This window comes from Apis mellifera, linkage group LG11, assembly GCF_003254395.2.
Source record: "Apis mellifera strain DH4 linkage group LG11, Amel_HAv3.1, whole genome shotgun sequence".
Lineage (NCBI taxonomy): Eukaryota > Metazoa > Arthropoda > Insecta > Hymenoptera > Apidae > Apis > Apis mellifera.
This window is the reverse complement of record NC_037648.1, coordinates 1341674-1361880: the sequence shown is the minus strand read 5'-3', so window position 1 is coordinate 1361880 and position 20207 is coordinate 1341674. Positions and strand designations below refer to the sequence as shown.

Below are 20207 nucleotides of genomic sequence, written 5' to 3'. Positions count from 1 at the left end.
AGCGATGAAATTTTTTTTGCAAGATTAGACAGATGTGAAAATATCGTATCGAGATATTTTAAGTTTTAAGTGAATATGAAAGTTTTAATGTCCTTTTTAAAATCTAGAGATCCCTAGATTCGAAGAGATAGAATTTTTTTTCAATCGACTAGATTTAGAACTGCTTTTAAAATTTTATCCAATTTTTACCACCAAGCAATGAAATTTTTTTTGCAAGATTAGACAAATGTGAAAATCGTCTATCGAGATATTTTAAGTTTTAAGTGAATATGAAAGTTTTATTGTCCTTTTTAAAATCTAGGGATCCCTAGATTCGAAAAGATAGAATTTTTCTTCAATCGACTAGATTTAAACTAGCTTTTAAAATTTTATTCAATTTTTACCATAACTCTTCTAATAAATTTAGGCAATTTTCAATTCAATTTATCAATTTTCACCTTGAAAAAAAAGGGGAACGATTGCTTAATCAATTGGAGAGGTATTTTCTTTTCTCTAGATCAGGGAATGCAATCTAATCGCTGAAACGAGAGCAAAAAACTATACTGTACGTTCGATCCACTTGCAACTTGGATAAAAAAAAGGATTTCTATTTAGCGAAAAAAAAAAAAAAAAGAAAAGAAAATGGTGGCTCGTTTATTATTCGGTGAAAATGCATTTTCACGACGCGACTCGCGGAGCTAAGAACTCGTTAAACCAACCTGTTTCCTCGAACAGTGGCGAACCACGACGGAGCATAAATCGGGCGGAATGGCCGGGGGAATTAACAATCATTTTTTAACAATTTCCTACGGTAATTGCCGTCCACGTGCATATAATGTACTTGCCTCGAGCCGCGCCGTTAATTGCGAGTCGAGAATACTTTTCTCGATATTTTTTCTCTCTCTCTTTTTTTTTCTTTCTTCTTTTTGCGAAAGAATTCGCAACACGTGGAAACGAGCGAACGAATTAATTCATTGTTCGATTAGAAAAAAGAGGAAAAGGTGGTATCTAGGTTGTCGATATCGATTCTGGCTCGACCAATAAAAAAGAAAACAAATATACCATCGCCTTCTTTCCTTCGATCGAATTTTAAAACTTGTGCAAAATTTTATACACAACGTGTACTATTCAGTGTTCTGGATATTTTAAGTGTTTCATCCTCGCGATCTATTCATCGAAACTGAAAATCGTGGCAGAAAAATGAAAATTGAATAAACTTTGAATTTTCATGTTGCAACGATACGTAAAGCAAAAAGGGAAAAAAGAAAGATTCAAATATTTGAGTTAATAAATACGCGTGAAATATCCATTTTTTATAATATTTTTCCAGGAGACAAGAAAGAACGTTGGTGGTGTAAAAATATTTCGCGCTTGAAGTAAAAAAAAAGAAAAAAGTCTTTGCAAAGATATTTCGTGAAGGGCGCACACAGGCGAGCCATAAAAGCTTTTTACTTTGAGGATACACTTTGGCCGAGGCATAATTAATTCCCTTGGGAACCGGAAGCTTGCATTCCCATGGAAACCAGTAACACCGCCGGTAATTCCGGTAACTGGGCGCACATATTAGCCAGTTTCCATCGGATCGAGGGGCAAAAGAGGGGTCCCCCCGATTATTCTCAATCGGGCAATATCGAGCAGCCAGTCCATTATTTTATGGCAATTGTTATGGATAAATTGTACGGATAAATAGAGGGAAATTGGTAATTTTTAACAGTTTTTAATATCGATTGCAATTGCCAAGTTTTTAAGATAAAATTTGTACTTTAATTTCAATTATTTTCGTGTATTTGTAAATTTCAATTTAATAAATTATTCTTTTAAAACATCCAGTATATATATATCAATAGTGCAATCAGATCCTTACAATTTCAATTTTTTTATTTTCACAATTAATTTCAATTTAAAAAATTTCAATTTAATAAATCATTCTTTTAAGACATCCAGTATATATCAGTCAATATCTTTAGCAGAGATAAATCTTGTTTGTATTCCAACTTCAATTCTTTATTTTCATAAATCATTCTTTTAAGATGTATATCAATATCTTTAACAGAGACAAATTTTCTTTGCATTCCAACTTCAATTCTTTATTTTCATAAATCATTCTTTTAAGATGTATATCAATATCTTTAGCAGAGACAAATTTTCTTTGCATTTCAATTTCAATTCTTTATTTTCATAAATCATTCTTTTAAGATGTATATATATATCAATATTTTTAGCAGAGACAAATCTTATTTGCATTCCAACTTCAATTCTTTATTTTCATAAATCATTCTTTTAAGATGTATATATCAATATCTTTAGCAGAGATAAATCTTGTTTGTATTCCAACTTCAATTCTTTATTTTCATAAATCATTCTTTTAAGATGTATATCAATATTTTTAGCAGAGACAAATTTTCTTTGCATTCCAACTTCAACTCTTTATTTTCATAAATCATTCTTTTAAGATATATATATCAATATCTTTAGCAGAGACAAATTTTCTTTGCATTCCAACTCCAATTCTTTATTTTCACAAATTTCATAAATCATTCTTTTAAGAAAAAGAAAGAAAAATTCAAATTTCTGTCACGTTAGTGTAAGTCTATCCAACTGTGAACTCCAATTTTACTAAAACCATTCCTTCAATTTTTATATTTTAAACTTTCCATCATTATCCACCAGCTTCTAATTCTCTCTCTATCTATGCTACATAGAGAATCTTTGAAATTACGAAATTTTTACTTTTTATTGCGCGCATTTGTTCCTCGAATCTCAGAGTTTCCGCCAAGTTTCGCGGCAACGAGGCGGAAAACGCGAATGATTTAGAAACTCGAAGAGAACCAACTCACCTCGAAGGATCGCAAGAATGAGAACGAATGCGATTAGATTCTTCTTTTTTTTTTTTTTCCTCTCTTGATTGGAGAACAGATGAGATCCGTATCTTTGTATAATTGTATCGATGACAAGCAAGGCGGTGCTCGATTACGAAGAAGCGATGACAGTGTAAAATATATTGCGTTATTTCAATGTAAATGGATTGCGTTGAATTCATTTCAGTTTTAAGGATGGAATTTGCGCGTTGCTTTGGTAACGTTGAGAGAATTCCAAGGTGTGTTGGAATGAGTGTGTACAATAATCGTCGTGCCATCTTCAACCTGAGGATATTAAAATAATTTTATAATTTTGTTTATGATCTATAATATATGTGTATACAGTGATTATATTATAAATATGTTATACTCATTTCCTTTGTTTCATAATTTGTGCATGGTTTTTTGTTGTGAGATGAGAAAAGAATACACAGCTTCACAAATTTTGACATTTAGTAGCAGGAATACTAGTTTCAACAGAATTAAAAGTACATATTATGTAGAAAGTTTAAAAGTTAAGATATTTCATTACAATTTTTAAATACTGTACCTTTTCCTTTTCCAAATCATAGTTTATCAAGTTAATGATGTGTAAATTACAATGTGTAAATTCTTCTCATCAAAATTACAAATCTTCAAGATATAATAATGATATTCTACAATTTTTTGTTATAAAATGAGAGAAAAACACTTTTGACATTATATTGGCAATTTTCAACAGAATTAAATGTATATTAATCATATGGAGAGTTTAAAAGTTAAGATAATATCTTTTTCATTACAATTTTTAAATACCATACCTTTTCCTTTTCCAAATCATAAATCACTAGATTAATAATGTATAAGTTACAATGTGTAAATTCTTCTCACCAGAATTATAAACAGTTATGATATAACAATGATATTCTACAATTACATTCTAATCTACAAACCTCGAGGTAAGGGGTCAAACAATGGGAGCAGAATATCTGTCCAGATGGACGGAAGATGTAAACGTAACCATAAGCGTAATCCTAATGGCTCTTCGCGGTTCGCCTGCAAGCATAATCCTTCCACTGAATTACTAATTTGCATATTTGCCGAGATTGTCCTTTACTCTATGTTAATTACAAATTACCAATGATGAGAATTTAATTGGTTTGAAAGGATACAATATTTTTTAACATTAAAAACATCATGTGAATTGACTGATTCAAATGTTAAAATGTTAAAATTATTTGCATTAGAGATTAAAATCTGTGATCCTTTTGCAATAAATTCTAATTCTATTAATTAATAATTTTTTAATAGTATAACTAGTATAATAGTATAACACTTTACCTTTAAAAATTTTTTGTTTTTTAATACTCTAAACTTCAATAAGATTGGAATACTTTAGATTTTTTCAAAAATTGGCATCTGATGTAACATCTCTGCTTAATTATCCATTTACACATCAATAGCTCTATTAAATAATACTCTAAGCTTCAGAAAATTGAAATATTTTGAATTCTTTTTATTCACATCATAATTTTTCAAGAATTGGCATCTGATATAACATCTCTGCTTAATCATCCATTTACACATCAATAACTCCACTATTAAATAATACTCTAAGCTTCAGAAAATTGAAATATTTTGAATTTTTTTTATTCACATCACAATTTTTCAAGAATTAACATCTGATGTAATATCTCTGCTTAATTATCTATTTACACATCAATAGCTCTATTAAATAATACTTCTATTAAATAATATTAAATAATAAGCTTCAGTAAGATTGGAATACTTTGAATTCTTTTTATTCACATCATAATTTTTCAAGAATTAGCATCTGATGTAACATCTCTGCTTAATCATCCATTTACACATCAATAGCTCCACTATTAAATAATACTCTAAGCTTCAGAAAATTGAAATATTTTGAATTTTTTTTATTCACATCACAATTTTTCAAGAATTAACATCTGATGTAACATCTCTGCTTAATCATCCATTTACACATCAATAATTCCTCTATTAAATAATACTTCTATTAAATAATATTAAATAATAAGCTTCAGTAAGATTGGAATACTTTGAATTCTTTTTATTCACATCATAATTTTTCAAGAATTGGCATCTAATGTAACATCTCTGCTTAATCATCCATTTACACATCAATAGCTCCTCTATTACAATTTTTATTTTATTGAATGATCCATCCAATCTTCAATTTTCAAAGCCTGGTATTATAACACAGATCCATTCAACCTCCTTACAAATTCAAAATTAAAATTATAACACGTTTCTCGTGTTCCTCCACGTTCAATCCGCTCTTGTAATATTAAAGAACAATTGCACGAAATGGCGTTAAGGGAGAGAGAGGTCACTGGTAATACAGCAATATAATATGAATAAAGAGAAGTTGGCAAGTTGGTTTAATTGGGGATCAACTAGCCGAGTTTAAAGGCAGTGCAATAAACATTTGCAGCCAAAAAGCTCAACAATCGTGCATATTATTCCACATAACTTGGACACGATTTATTCACCAATGTGCGGAATACATCCGAGCTTTGCTGTTTGTTGAATTTTCAAAACTGCACATTTCCTGAAAATATTCCTGGAATTAATAAGTTTTATTAAATGACGATATTAAAAACGAATGAATTGGGCAAATTTTGATTCAATTCAATTCAATATTGAAAGAAATGAAGTATAAATAAATTAGAAAAATTTTCTAATTAATTTAAATTACAAAATTTAATCCAGCTATTTAATTTAAAAAAATAATGAAGAATATACAAATAATTTAAAGAATTATTTAACTTGAAAAGAAAATATATGTTAATAAATCATCAATAAAAAAAAATTTGTAAATCTTTGAGTCGACAAATTAATAAATAAATAAATCATATATTACTTTTCTATCACAATCCAATCTCTTCAAACGAGCGAATCTGGTTAAGCTTATCACTTAAGAATTCTTCTGTTTCAAGTTCTGATTACATTAGCAAGCTCTTATCCTTGGAATCCATGTTTAAGTAACGATTTCTCTCGCGAAGCCACGAGAAAGTCAAATATTTGCCGATTCTTGTTAATCCCGAATTATTATTATTATTATTATTATTATTATCACCGCGGTGAAATACATTTGCCATCGCGAATTAGCTCGATTAAAGCTGGAACTTGGTACGGCAAACAAGATGTGTCGATTCGGGTTCGCAGTGCTACGATTTGCATTCCAATAATCGCGGTTTAATAATCGTAATAACATCACTGATTCAGTTTGGCTTGGTTTGGTTGGCTGGTACACTCGTCATTAACACTGTTCCAATGGGAACTTGAATGGATACGGAGTTCGAATTGGAAATTTCAAGATGATGATTGTAAAAATTATGAATGAAACGAAATCTTCTATGATAACTTTACAATTTCTAATATTTATATTCATTACTTTTCATTGTAATGAAGCCAAATAAAATATATAAGTATACTTCATGCAACAAGGTTTGTATTAACAATTTTTAGAACTTATAAATATGTATGTCAAATACATATTTTTATTTTGCATATGTATATTATATATATTGTTTAATAAAACATTTTTCTTCTCATTTTCCATATTTTTCTTACAGGAAAAATGTAAAACAATTTAATAATCAAACTCTACAAAATTACATTTCTATTCAAGTTGATTATTATATATACATGTCTAATAAAACATTTTGCTTCTCATTTTCCTTATAGGAAACAGTTTAATAATTAAGTTTTATAATATTATATTTCTATCCAACTTGATTATTATATATACATGTCCAATAAAACATTTTTCTTCTCATTTTCCTTATAGGAAACAGTTTAATAATCAAGTTCTACAATATTATATTTCTATCCAACTTGATTATTATATATATTGTCTAATAAAACATTTTGCTTCTCATTTTCCTTATAGGAAAACTGTGAAACAGTTTAATAATCAAACTCTACAACATTATATTTCTATCCAACTTGATTATTATATATACATGTTTAATAAAACATTTTTCTTCTCATTTTCCTTATAGGAAACAATTTAATAATCAGGCTCTACAATATTAAATTTCCATCCAACTTGATTATTATGTATACATGTCTAATAAAACATTTTTCTTCTCATTTTCTTTATAGGAAACAATTTAATAATCAAGCTCTACAACATTACATTTTTATCCAACTTGATTATTATACATATTGTCTAATAAAACATTTTTCTTCTCATTTTCCTTATAGGAAACAGTTTAATAATTAAGCTCTACAACATTACATTTTTATCCAACTTGATTATTATATATATTGTCTAATAAAACATTTTTCTTCTCATTTCCTTATAGGAAAACTGTGAAATAATTTAATAATCAAGCTCTACGACATTATATTTTTATCCAACTTGATTATTATACATATTGTCTAATAAAACATTTTTCTTCCCATTTTTCTTGTAAGAAAAATGTGAAACAGTTCAATAATCAGTTCTACGATATTACATTTCTATCCAATTCGATACAAAATTCATCGTTTCGAGTGATATTAGAGAGAAAGAAAGAAGGGATATTTCCTCGGGTGTCGGAAGGAATCATCGTACGATCTCACGGAGAAACGATCCCTCGTATCGGGTCCGACATTTTTCTGGCTGGGAGAGAAAATATCGAGCGTAGCAACGCGCTAGATGTCGCTCGTTTATCGACTTCCTGCCTCCAAGCCTGTTATCCACGCACAACCGTTTCGAATCCACCCGATAAACTTTCTTTCTGCTCCTCGCCAAACTTTCTTTTTAACGATTCGAAATTCGAGGAAGCCTACCTTTGAAGACACATTCTTAAAAAACTTGATATTATTAATTGAAATTTTCATCGATCTCCTCATCGAAATTTCTAAAATTTTAAAACGATGTTAAAAATATCTCGACTTTATTTAATTTCGAATTTTCTGTTCATTCGAATTCGATGTATTTAGTGGTCATCATTTATTCCATTTATTCGTATGTGAAAAAATTTGATATTTCCCATTTGCGAGTTTTCAAAGGGAAAATTGTATAATTGGAAATTTTTAATTTTTATTTCTGTCCTGTCAAAAATCTGTATTTTTTTTTTTTTTTTGGATTTATTTATTTCCATTTGCTTCTTTTTATGTTCTCATTCGTTATCAATATTTATCCATATAAAATTTTTTCTCTTCGAATTTAACTAGAAGATTTTCCAATATATTATTGTCATTTTATTAATTTAAAATTCATTAATATACGATTTTTACGTTTCTCTTATATTTTTATTAAAATCCAACTAAATTCTGAACTTTTTTATAGAAAAAAAATATTTGTCAAACGATGTGCAAATCCGTTAAAAGTGTATAACAAAACGTTGTCCAAGTCTTTTGTTATATAAATTGGACATATGTCCAGGGGAGGTACTTTGGGGAGCACAAATTTCGTAGCCATTTGCAGACCACAAAGTGAGAGCATTCTCTTTTGAGCTGGGCTTTGACAAAAGCATCTTCAGATCCAGCTACGAAATTCTGTACAACATAACCTTCCAAATCTTGTTAATGATTGGCGTTGGCCAGTCTCGATATCGGACCATAATATCTCGAATTTCTCAAATTCTCTTATTATTATCTAAAAAAATTAATATCGATATAAATTTATTATTATTTAACTTCTCTGAAAACGATTGGCGAAGATTACAGCTTCCTGTAACATTATCTGATCCAACTTGGATATAAACTTCGCGATAATCATCAGTTCGTGTGTCACAAGTCGTAACGAAATCCCTTGTCATCATTTTTGCCACTACTTCTCTTCTTCGCACATATATTATAAAATGTGTATTCTATATTCCATAAGCGAAAAATTATGATTCTTATGCAAATTCTTGATAAAAGATAAAAACGATCGGATTAGAAATTATCGCACAAATTAATTTCCATTAATTTATTTATTATAATTCCATTCTTATTTATTATTTTTTAATTATTTTTTTATATCTATTCTTACCTCTAAAAATTTTTTACAAGAAACTATACATATAACATTCACTATTAATGTATCATGCTCAAACTTAATAGAGCAATTAATAAATCTTCTTATAAAATTTCTCTTTCCATTAATTTTAATAATTAACTTTGATAAACAAATTATATTGATTATCGAATATATGACAAACATGTCTAACAAAATTATATCAAAGCTGAAAAGAAAACTAGATTAAAATATACTTACTACTGTATTGTACAAAGTCAAGTAAAAAAATTTTGCAGGTTATGTTTACAAGATAAATTAACGAAAAAATTTTTTCACAGTTTTCTCAATCTATCTTTTCGCTTTAAACAATAAAATCATCATCCATCCACCGAAGGAACGGCGTGAAATGCGGCCACAAAATAAATTGGACGCCTCACGGATGACCAATTTTCGTGGACCTCGATGCTCGTATCTGGTAATTAGATCCGTGATCTGCATAGTCGCGTTCGTCCGCCCCACCACTTACGCGAGATCTCGTACGAGAACCGCAGAATTGCGGTCGATACGTTTGATCCCTGCTCGAACGCTCACATGCCCCCGATAAAAAGCACAGTTTACTGATTTTCAAAGCTCGGCCGGAAATAAACGTTTGTCCGCCGCAATGGCGCCGGACAGCGTGGACAAAAGCCTGTGCTTTTTCCCTGTTTCCTCTAATACGCATTTGGACCTGGCAGATACTGAATTTATTATTCAAATTTCGCGCGTATTCGCGCGTCGTTACCTCTGGATCGTCTCATTGTTTGAGTTTTGGAGGTTAGTTACTTTAGTTACTCAAATTAAAAATATGGGTGAATAACATGGTACGTTACGAGATAAAATGAAACGAATTGTTTCATTTTCAATTAAAGAATTGGAAGGAATTTTTGAAGCGTTTGAAATTGTACTGGAATTGAAATAATATGAAATAAAGTTTTGCTTTTGAATTTCGATCGAAAGAAATTATAAATGATGGAAAGAAAGGAAAATTATAAATTAAAATTTAATTTACAATACGCTGATCTTTAAAGTGAAAATATAACATACTTTTGAAAAAGTATATATTTTTCTAAAAAATTAAAAATTGTTTAAAAAACAACTTTCTCTTTCAGTAAAAAAATATATAACTTTTGTTCGAACATATATTCTGCTCGTATATTTCTGCTCTATATTCGAGCGTGAAACATCCATTTTAAAGGAAAAGTCTCTAGCGCTATATTCGCTTCACGCTTCTAATGCTCAATTTTAACTTTTAGAGCTCCTTTATTCCCTTAAATCTTGCAATAATATCGCATAGCTGTAGTGGTCGACCTACAAGGCTATCATTTCAAGATTAAAAAAATCACGAGTATAGCGTGTTTCAGATATATTAATAATTTATAATGCAGATATCGATTATAATTTTATTTAAATTAATATCTATACAATTAGAAAGTTTTAAAATTTGAAAAATTAATTATAATATATTGCAATATAAATTATATACTTTTCTTCGTTATAACAATGATATTTATCAATGATATTTAAAGATCGTTTCAATTATTTATAGAGATTATTTATTTTCATTTATATTTGTGTATGTACCAATTAAAATTAAAATTTTATATATCATATTGAAAGAGAAAAATTATTATTGATTTTACATTTAAAATTGAATAAATATAAATCTGGAAATTATTAAATATATTATTAAATTATATATTTAATTTATATATCTTCAATGTTTAATAATCATTAATCAAATTATTTTATCTTTACTATTCATAATTTAAGTAGTTACGTTTTGTATATGGTCAGACAAGATGATAAGATCCTCCAATCTAAGTATATACTACTTATATATAAGACTTCTATACAGTCATGCAATTATTATAGATATTAGGATTTTTAGTGAATATAAAGTCAATAAAATGATAAACTTATATAATTATAATAGTGAAAAAAGTAATAAAAATATATAAAAATACTAAATAAAATACTAAATACTTTGACTTTTCAATCAAAATTAATAAAATGATAAACTTATATAATTATAATAATGAAAAAAGTAATAAAAATATATAAAAATACTAAATAAAATACTAAATACTTTGACTTTTATTTTTAAATAAATTTATATATAATATAAATACTAACAAAAATATATTGAAAATAAGAAATACAAAAAAAAATTGAAAATAGATCATATAGATGATTGAGAAAAAGCTTTAATCACTTTATACGGATATTTTATATAAGAAAATAATTCTTCTTTCTATTAAGTATCAAAGAAGATCAAATTGAATAAGGTTCAATGAAACTGTTGTAAGAAGTTCTTTTGAAATAAAGATTTCAGTCATTTTAATGCCACTTTAACCACCTTAATATTTCCCATTGAACGTCTTTTACCTGCCTTTCTTCCTGAATTATATCTACTTACTTATTATTGTTTGAATGCATAATGCATAATGGAAATGAAAAACTTAACAGGAAGTATTTTTATTTAAAGAGGAAAGGATGAGATAGTTATTTGCAATAGTAATGATTAAAGAGCAATAAAAAAAATATAATTTTTACAAAATTAGAAGAAATATTTTAATTTTCTACATATTTTTATTAAAAATTCAAAGAAATATTGTATTTTATATTTAATATTTTAAAAAACAATTATTTTACTTAAAACTTTTTAACTTTAATAATTGTAAGAAATATACTTTTTTGAATAAAAAGTATAATTTTCCAAAGATTATAATTTTATATTATAAATTTTGATTGATGACAATATAGTAATTACATTAATAGTTTCTTTTATGTCTAATTTATTAAAAAAAAAAAAAAACATATATAGTAGTGCTTTATTAATTGTTATAGGATCAAAAATCAATTGGACATTTTAAATTATATTTTGAGCATTTAAAATTCCAGTTCTAGAAATTTATTAAATGGACTGAAAATTAACAAAGCACTAAAAAATATTTAAAAGTATAAAAGGAAAGAGAGAAAAAAAAAATTTCATCCAATAATTTCACATTAAATATAATCGGACAAAAAGCAACGTAACCTAACCTAAAACTTATGAAATTTGATTTCTCATTATTCCATATGACATAATGCGGTAACAAAGCACAAAATAGATTGAACATATAAATTTATCGTTTCGCAATTAGAGTTCGCTTTATCAGAATAATTTTAAATGCGACGCGTTAAATACGCAAGGATGGATTCAAAGAGTACAACTACTACGGTATATACGAGCAAAGGATTACGCGCGCACGAGTGTACTTAATTTCTGGAATAATTAGACCAACAGCGCGAGGAACGTCATCTGCATGTACGCGGAGAAATTTCATAGTTTTGCTATGTACGAGATATGTCAGGAAATGTTTGGACATTTGAAATTAAATAAAAAATAATTTAATTAAAAAAAAAAAATTGAAATTAGAATAATAGTAAATAATTATATATAATTTAGTTTAATTATCATCAGTCGGTAATCTACAAATGACGATGATAATCATATGATTTAATATTTTTTTCAAAATTAGAGTTAAATCATATTAAGACTATATTTTAAGCTCTCTTTCGTCCAAAATGTTATAATAAAAATCTAGCTGATCTTGATATTAAAAGAAAAAGTTGTTTATAATTCTAAAAAAATATTAATCTTTTGAATCTTGTCATATTTATTAATTTATTTATTTATTTTTTTTTTTTATTTAAAGTACTATTCATTCTTCAAATTATATCTTATCTTTTTTATCATTTTATATTCGTAATTGATAAAAACGAATTGATAAAATTGCTTGCAATATAAAAAAAGCTACACGAAATAAAACTGTAATACATATGTAAGAATCGGTAACAAAAATCACCATTCTCTTTCATAAAATAAGAATCGAATTAAACTGTAAAAAAGAGCCATAACGAGCTATACCGAACTATACTTATATATACTTCGTTATAATTTCGCCGGAAGTTGCACAGTTACGAGGAGTATAACGGCGGTTACTACGTTAAACCAAGGTTGAGGTTAGAGAGCTCGAACGACCCTCTTACGAGCCTTAACGATTCGCTGGGATTTTTGCTATTAAAGCGAAAATCTGGAAAATTGAAGAAAAAAAGTAGAGTATTCCGACGCGTTTTGCCTCTTTTGGATTACTATCCTTAAGAGAACTCGTCACTTCGAACAAGAATTTTACGATCAATTCTGGTATATCGCTTTAATTTTTCGCCTGTATCGACTGATAAACGAAAAGACCAAACTTTTACTGGTTCGTAAAACGGTTAACATTAAACGAGACTTTAATTCGGATCATATTATGAGAAAAATTGTGATCTAAAATTCGAGTGAATTGCATTCGTATTAATTGAAATGAATTTTTTATAAATTTTACAAATATAACTTGAATGAATAAATATACATATAGGTATTTGAATATTATTAGTTAATTATTACGTGTGGCGCTAATGTCGTTCGAAAAAATATTCACTTGAAAATAAAATTGTTTAAAATATTTATTTTTCGATTTATATTTATTAGAAATTTTTTTCTTCGTTTGTCGAATACTAAAATTTTTAAAACTTGCTTTTTTTATAAAAAATTATATAATTTCTACAAAGAAGAAAATATCACTGAAAATTATTAGAATTCTCTTTAAACGAATTGGACACGATGTCTCTTCTTCCAAATGAAAGGAGAATATCGAACGCTTGTTGCATTTTGGCACTTAGCCCGAGGAAGCAAACGAAAGTTTTCCTACTTGAGATCTCTATTTCAATCGCTAATTGTACAAACATTCGATAAATCACAATGTATATATTTCATACTATAAAATAATAAATAATTCCTATAGCATAAAAGATCGAATAAAAAATAAAATTTCGTAAAGATTAAGTAATTATGCTCAGTTAAATATTAAGAAAAAATAGAATTTGTTATAAATAAAAATATTTTTACATAGATGCAATAAATGATAAGTGTTTCAATTTTATTTCGCTTTTCCTTATTTCTCGAGGCAAAATTTCGAAAATAGAAACATCACGTAGAAGGCACCGTGATGAATTTCAATATCCATGTCCAAACTCTCCGAATAGTCAGACAGGAAAATTCGGAACGACGTAAATCTTCCACGATTCCCTTGATAGCACCAATCTAAGGATGGCACATTCTTTACCTCAAATGTACATGTGTATGCACGTACTCTTCATTCACGGTAGAATTCTCGCGAAAATCAAAACTAAACAAGTGGCGGGTTGAAAGTAAACGTGTCAACGCGCTGACGTTCGATTTGAATTTGGCGCGCGCGCCAATCTCGGGAGATATGAAACGTCGAGGAAAATTGAGGTTTCGTTTTAAAATTTAAATTTTCTCCACAGATATCATTCGTGAAAAGTAATTTTTTTTTTCCTTGTAAAATATGAAAAAAAATTGACAAAGTAGAAAAATGATAAAGTAATTATCAGTAATGAATATTAAAAATTAAAGCTTACAGATTAATCTTTTTTCATTTTAATTATATTAAAACTATAATGAAGAAGCAACACGTGAAATGAAAATAAATGAAGAATAAAGAACAATATTACTGAAAAAGTATCAAAGGAAAATTTTTAAAAATCATTTTAATACAATAATTTAATTTTAGAATAAATCTTAGAAAAAAAAATTATATAAAAATAATTAGATCGATTTAATGCTTAAAAAAATTATTTAAATAAGAACCGCAAATTTCCAATGATAAAACGTGATCATTCTCTTAACGAGATCATTGTTCGGAATAATGGCGTGAGTTTAGGTTATCCCATGTTGGCAACCAGCCAAGTTCGTGAACGCAAATCATATTCTTCTAACGATACCAAATAATGCTCTTTTGCTCGTAAATGCGACCACAGATTTACCGTATAAATGCACTGAACAGATGATGTATAATGCAAAGGTAAAATATATCATTTAGGATACTCTTATTAATAAACAATTATCATTTATTTTCCACGTGATTTTGCTTCAACAATATGCAATTATATTTATATAATTATTTTGTGCAAGACAATTTAAAACTCAAGCAATTCTATTGAATTTTATAAATTCAATAAACAATATTAAAATTTGACACTTGACACTTGAAATTTTTATAAAATATAAATGAGTATAACGAATATTTTATAAACGTGTAATCTCAACCTACTAATCTAACCTAACTCTAATATCTTGACTATGTACAATCTTGAGTGCCATCTTTTCAGTATACCAACATAAGAATATTCTCACTAAAATTGTGTATACACTTTCAAGAGAGTAATTTGCCAACTGTTAAGTCTGATGTATATCTGACAGTGGTGCTTTTTACAGAAGTCTCCCAAGTATTATGGACAATAGGTTATCTTCCAGGGAAAGCTTCAAATGCTTTTAAAAGCCTACTTCGGCGGTCTTAAGGGCAGTTCTATGTTTTACGACTAAGAAGCTTTATTCGCTCTTCTGCCCTATCGCGTTTTATGTCAACCGACCAATAGATGTGCACCAACACACATTTCCCCCTCTCTGGCGAAAATGTTTTACCCACTGAAAAATATGTACAGGATTCCTTGCACATTTCTCTGCTCTCACATAGGATGAACTGAAAACGAGCCATTTGAAATTTTACTATACGTTATAACTTGGACTATATATTGACATAAAAAAAGAAAAATAGTATTGTATCGAGTTATTTCAGTGTGAATAAATATTAATTTATAAAATTTTATCCTATTATCATTTCAATTAAATAAAAATTTATAATCTTTATTTATATTTCTTAATTATAATTGTTTTTTTTTCAGCGGGCACAAATCTTATGGGCAAATTTACACAAAGCGTCCGAAGAATCGTCCAAGATGTAAAGGATGAAGGAACATCGAGTAAGTTTTTGAAATAAAATATATTATCTTTAAAAAGATAGACTCATATTTTGTATTGTGTCGATATTATCATCAATTTTCAATACTCGACGAGAATGTTTATTTCGCGTTGAAACGAAATGAGAAAAAAAATTCCAGAAGAAGTTATTCTTCTTTCTCGATTTCGATTTCTCGAAGCATTTGTCCACGGGATAGCGAGTGTAAGAGACGAGGAAGATGTTCGTGCGCCGACAACTGTTGGAAATAAAGTATTGGCCGGGTGCCAGGTGGTGGTCGGCTGTTAGCTCATGAATGGAATTGAAGCAGAAGCTTTTACACCCGGTCAGTTGATATAACGACGCGTCAAGAGTGGTATTTGCACTTGGAATAGTCGCGAACGTTTCCTCTGGGATAAATTCGTTAAAGCTGGATCAACGATTCGTCTACCTTTTACTCGAATTAAATTACATTCGAATAAAAGTAATATTATATTTTATATTAGATTTAGAGAAAGGGATATCTTTTTAAACAGGTTACTTGAAATTTGAAAATTTTTAATTCTCTTTTATTAATTAAAATTTCAAAAAAAAATTATGAAATTATAATTTTAATTGAACAATTTATACGAAATTGTGAAAGGAGAAGAAATTACTTTTTTTGGAAAATTCGATATTTATTATTCTTGATGCAATTTCGCCTGGAAATATTTTTTTTTATAAAATTATAACCTTGTCCAATCTCGTTACAAATATATTCGAATTGATCATTTTATTAATCAATAATATAATTCGAATCATTTTCGTTTGATATAAATCCTCCGTGTATATATAAAGCAGTGCACTTACCTCCTTCAACGCAGCAATAAAGGAGAGGGTTTAATTAAAACAGAAACGAATTCCCTGTAACCAAGCGGCAACATCAATTTTCTCATTAGGCGTACACGATACGGCTTGAAAGCAATAATGTTATTAAACCGGCTTGGTGAATGGACACACAACGTGTGTTTGCGTTACGTGCACGTGTATGTGGAGATTGCATCGCTTATTAATGTTCGAGGATCGGCAAAGGGTTAAGGGCAAAGAATGGTATGAAGTAATGGCGATGCTCGTGACAAGGCAACTCGAGTCCCTTTATTATCCAATTTTTTTCTTAAATTATAAGTAATTCGATAATGATAGTAATAATGATAATATTATTTTTAGTACATCTTCTTTTTTTTAATACCAAGATTAATGCAATTTAATTTAAGGGTTCTTTTATATACTTTAAAGTTGATCATGGTTGTTTCTTGTGATATACATATTGTCTAGAATTTTCATATTTAATATAATTTTATTTAATATTTTTATTTTTTATTAATATATGTTTAAAATAATTTAAATATCATATTGTAATAGAAATGGAAAGTTAAATTCTGATGAATGTAACAATTTACAAATTTTAATGGAAATTATCTACTGGAGACAGAATTAATGCAATGATTATAAAAATAATCAAATATTTCTGTTTGAATAAAAATCTGTACTAACTAGTCAATTTTGACAATTTGTAGGAATAGGAAAGTATTTTGTAGAGAATTTTTATATAAAAATTTTAAACAAACTTTTGAAACTCTTAAACAGGTGGGCAAACTAAGGAAGAGGTGATTGAAACGAACGAGAGACTAAGAATCGTGAGGATACGCCTCGATGGAAGTTACGAGATTGCGAAACGTGCCCTCGTTGAACTTATGTGCAAATATACCGACAGCAAGCAAGTACGCAACGTGTTCCAACGTTACAACCTCTTAAAATTAATGATTAAGGTAACCATAATTTTTTTTAAGAAATATTGAACAAAACTCTGCAACTGATTGCAGACACATTTCCTTCCTTATTTCAATTAATCCAACATTCATAATCCAATATTCATTAAATTTAAAGCTCTATCTAAACTAATCTAAAATTCTAAATTAATCTAAATTTCAATCATTATAAAATCCATATAAAATCCTGAAATTTCTTTTTCATACATCAATCCTGTATTCAATTTCTCATAATCTAAATCAATTTCAATTAATCCAATATTCATTAAATTTAAAGCTTTATCTAAACTAATCTAAACTTCTGAAATCTAAATTTCAATCATTATAAAATCCACTGAAATTTCTTGTATTCAATTTCTCATAATCTAATTCAATTTCAATTAATCCAATATTCATTAAATTTAAGAAATTTAAAGCTCTATCTAAACTAATCTAAAGTTCTAAAATCTAAATTTCAATCATTATAAAATCCACTGAAATTTTTTGTATTCAATTTCTCATCAATCTAATTCAATTTCAATTAATTCAATATTCATTAAATTTAAGAAATTTAAAGCTCTAAAATCTAAATTTCAATCATTATAAAATCCACTGAAATTTCTTGTATTCAATTTCTCATAATCTAATTCAATTTCAATTAATCCAATATTCATTAAATTTAAGAAATTTAAAGCTCTATCTAAACTAATCTAAACTTCTAAAATCTAAATTTCAATCATTATAAAATCCATTGAAATTTCTTGTATTTAATTTCTCATAATCTAATTTCAATTAATCCAATATTCATTAAATTTAAGAAATTTAAAGCTCTAAAATCTAAATTTCAATCATTATAAAATCCACTGAAATTTCTCATAATCTAATCCAATGTTTGAAACTAACTTCAGCCTAATTTTAACAGATTTTTAATAAATATTCGGATGTGTGTGGTCCTCTTCTTTTTTCAGGATGTGATCAAGTTGGAGACCCAATACTGGACCCTGGTGGATATACCGAAGCAGGAGAAACAGGAGACCGTGCCTGCCTTTGTCCTGCGCGCCTGTTCCATTATGGAGAAGACCCACAAAAGCGGGGAAGGTGTGAAGACTTCGGCCCGATTGGCCGAAGAAGCTGAAACCAAGAGGGAACGCATTGAAAGACTCGAGAGTGAGTTGAAATTCTTTTTAAAAATGTAAATAATCAGAGTACTCACCTTTAGGGAATCAATTACAAAAAAAATATACAAATACAAAAATATAGATTGGAACTTATTTACTTCAAGTTATAAGGATATGTAAAGTTTACTATTAGATAGCCCTATCTTTGTCGCCCAAGCATCTGATTCTATTTCACTCTCACCTCATTCGAGTTAAATTGCTTAATAATAAGTTACTTGATCTGGAATTTGAATAACTTTCAAAACTTTTTGTATACCAAACACTTTTATGTTTATTTTTGGATTGAAGAATGAAGAACCTTTCAATATAATAACATTGTATATATATATATAAATATTAAGAGAAATCTGTAGACTAGACAGATGCTTAAAATTTTAGAACTATAATTTTTTTTAATTTAAATGAAATAAAAGATCAAATTTATCGTTTAATTTATCATTTTATGGAAAAAGAAAATAAAACGTTTAATCGTGAACGCGTGAGCAATCTTTCAAATTGTTGGACAAATTGTGAGGAAAAGACACAACTCGATGGCTGTCGCTTGGAAAGTTTCCAAGCATGAATAATATATTAGCTACTATCATACGTGCTCGATAGGGACAAGAAGAGATCGGTTATGGTATTCTGACGGTATTGTCATTCAACATTATTGTACGTACGTTCAAATTTATCCTCATAAAAAAGCCATAATATATTTAATAAAAATAATACACTGGCTTTACTTTATTTTATAAACGTAACGCTAGCTTTATTATTCATTATTTTAATCTAAAATTCATTTTAATCGAATACAATTTATGCTTATGTTCATTATTGATTTCTCTCTATATCGACTTATTTCAATATGCACAGGTATGACAACAGCCCAAATCGAAGCAGAGAACACGCAAATGACTAACGACCTTTATAGATTGTTGAAAAAATATACAGGACTCAGAAATCTCATCCGAGACTTAAAGGTATATACGAGTGAACCAAGTACCACTAACTCTTCCTTTTGCACATTCATCTGAAGCTGAATGTGAAGTAATGAATAAATAATCTTCAAGAATATATTCGAAACATCTCTGAAGAATCATTAACAGTAGCTTCATCATATTTGTAAAATGTCAAGAAAGAATTTCTTATTTTTAACTTGTCTCACCTGTGTTGTTCAATTGAATTAATCAGTATCCAATTATTAAACCATCTTATTTTATACATGTATATATTTACAAATGTATTTTTTGTTGTATATATTGTGTTATTTAAATTGAAAAAAAAACAGAAACTTATGACAGGAGTTATTATCAAGTTACATCAAGTTTGAAAAGAAATGTATAATAATATTATTTAAAAATTAACAAGTTTTATATATATAAAGAATATTTGATAATTAAAACTTAGTGAAATTTATATTTATACTTTTGCCAAATTATAGTTATATACCATTATATGAAAGAATGCATTTATACTCACAACTTGTATCTTTTCTTTTTTTTAATTAAAATATTTTATCTAATATTTTTAAAATTTAGGCCCAATGAGAATCATCATAAAGAAAGAAATAACAATTCTTATAAAATATT

At 27.8% G+C, this 20207-nt stretch overlaps 1 protein-coding gene and 2 long non-coding RNA genes across 6 annotated transcripts in view; 1 reads left to right on the top strand and 2 right to left on the bottom strand.

The window, feature by feature from the left end:
* The window catches only part of LOC408339, a 114397-nt gene that overhangs the window by 92450 nt on the left and 1740 nt on the right, over positions 1–20207 (top strand). Inside the window, exons 1-5 of one of the 3 annotated variants that reach the window (XM_016914861.2) lie at positions 15386–15493; positions 15622–15699; positions 17301–17482; positions 18430–18628; positions 19492–19598. In XM_016914861.2, coding sequence (XP_016770350.1) covers positions 15636–15699; positions 17301–17482; positions 18430–18628; positions 19492–19598 — 552 coding nt within the window. In that variant the 5' untranslated portion in view covers positions 15386–15493; positions 15622–15635. Of the gene's footprint in view, positions 1–15385; positions 15494–15621; positions 15700–15903; positions 16021–17300; positions 17483–18429; positions 18629–19491; positions 19599–20207 lie in introns of those variants that run through there. The other 2 variants (XM_391890.7, XM_006558790.3) reach the window with 2 other exon arrangements.
* On the bottom strand, positions 2818–6328 carry LOC102654272. 2 transcript variants are annotated; one of them, XR_003305548.1, is made up of 5 exons: positions 5719–6328; positions 4158–5418; positions 3388–3872; positions 3208–3304; positions 2818–3122 (listed from the first exon to the last, which is right to left on the bottom strand). It is a non-coding gene; the product is annotated as an uncharacterized LOC102654272 (long non-coding RNA). The 2 variants fall into 2 exon arrangements; XR_003305549.1 differs by having other exon boundaries at positions 4158–5406.
* Positions 7166–9667, bottom strand: LOC102654329. The gene is made up of 3 exons (XR_408036.3): positions 9101–9667; positions 8827–9019; positions 7166–8703 (listed from the first exon to the last, which is right to left on the bottom strand). It is a non-coding gene; the product is annotated as an uncharacterized LOC102654329 (long non-coding RNA).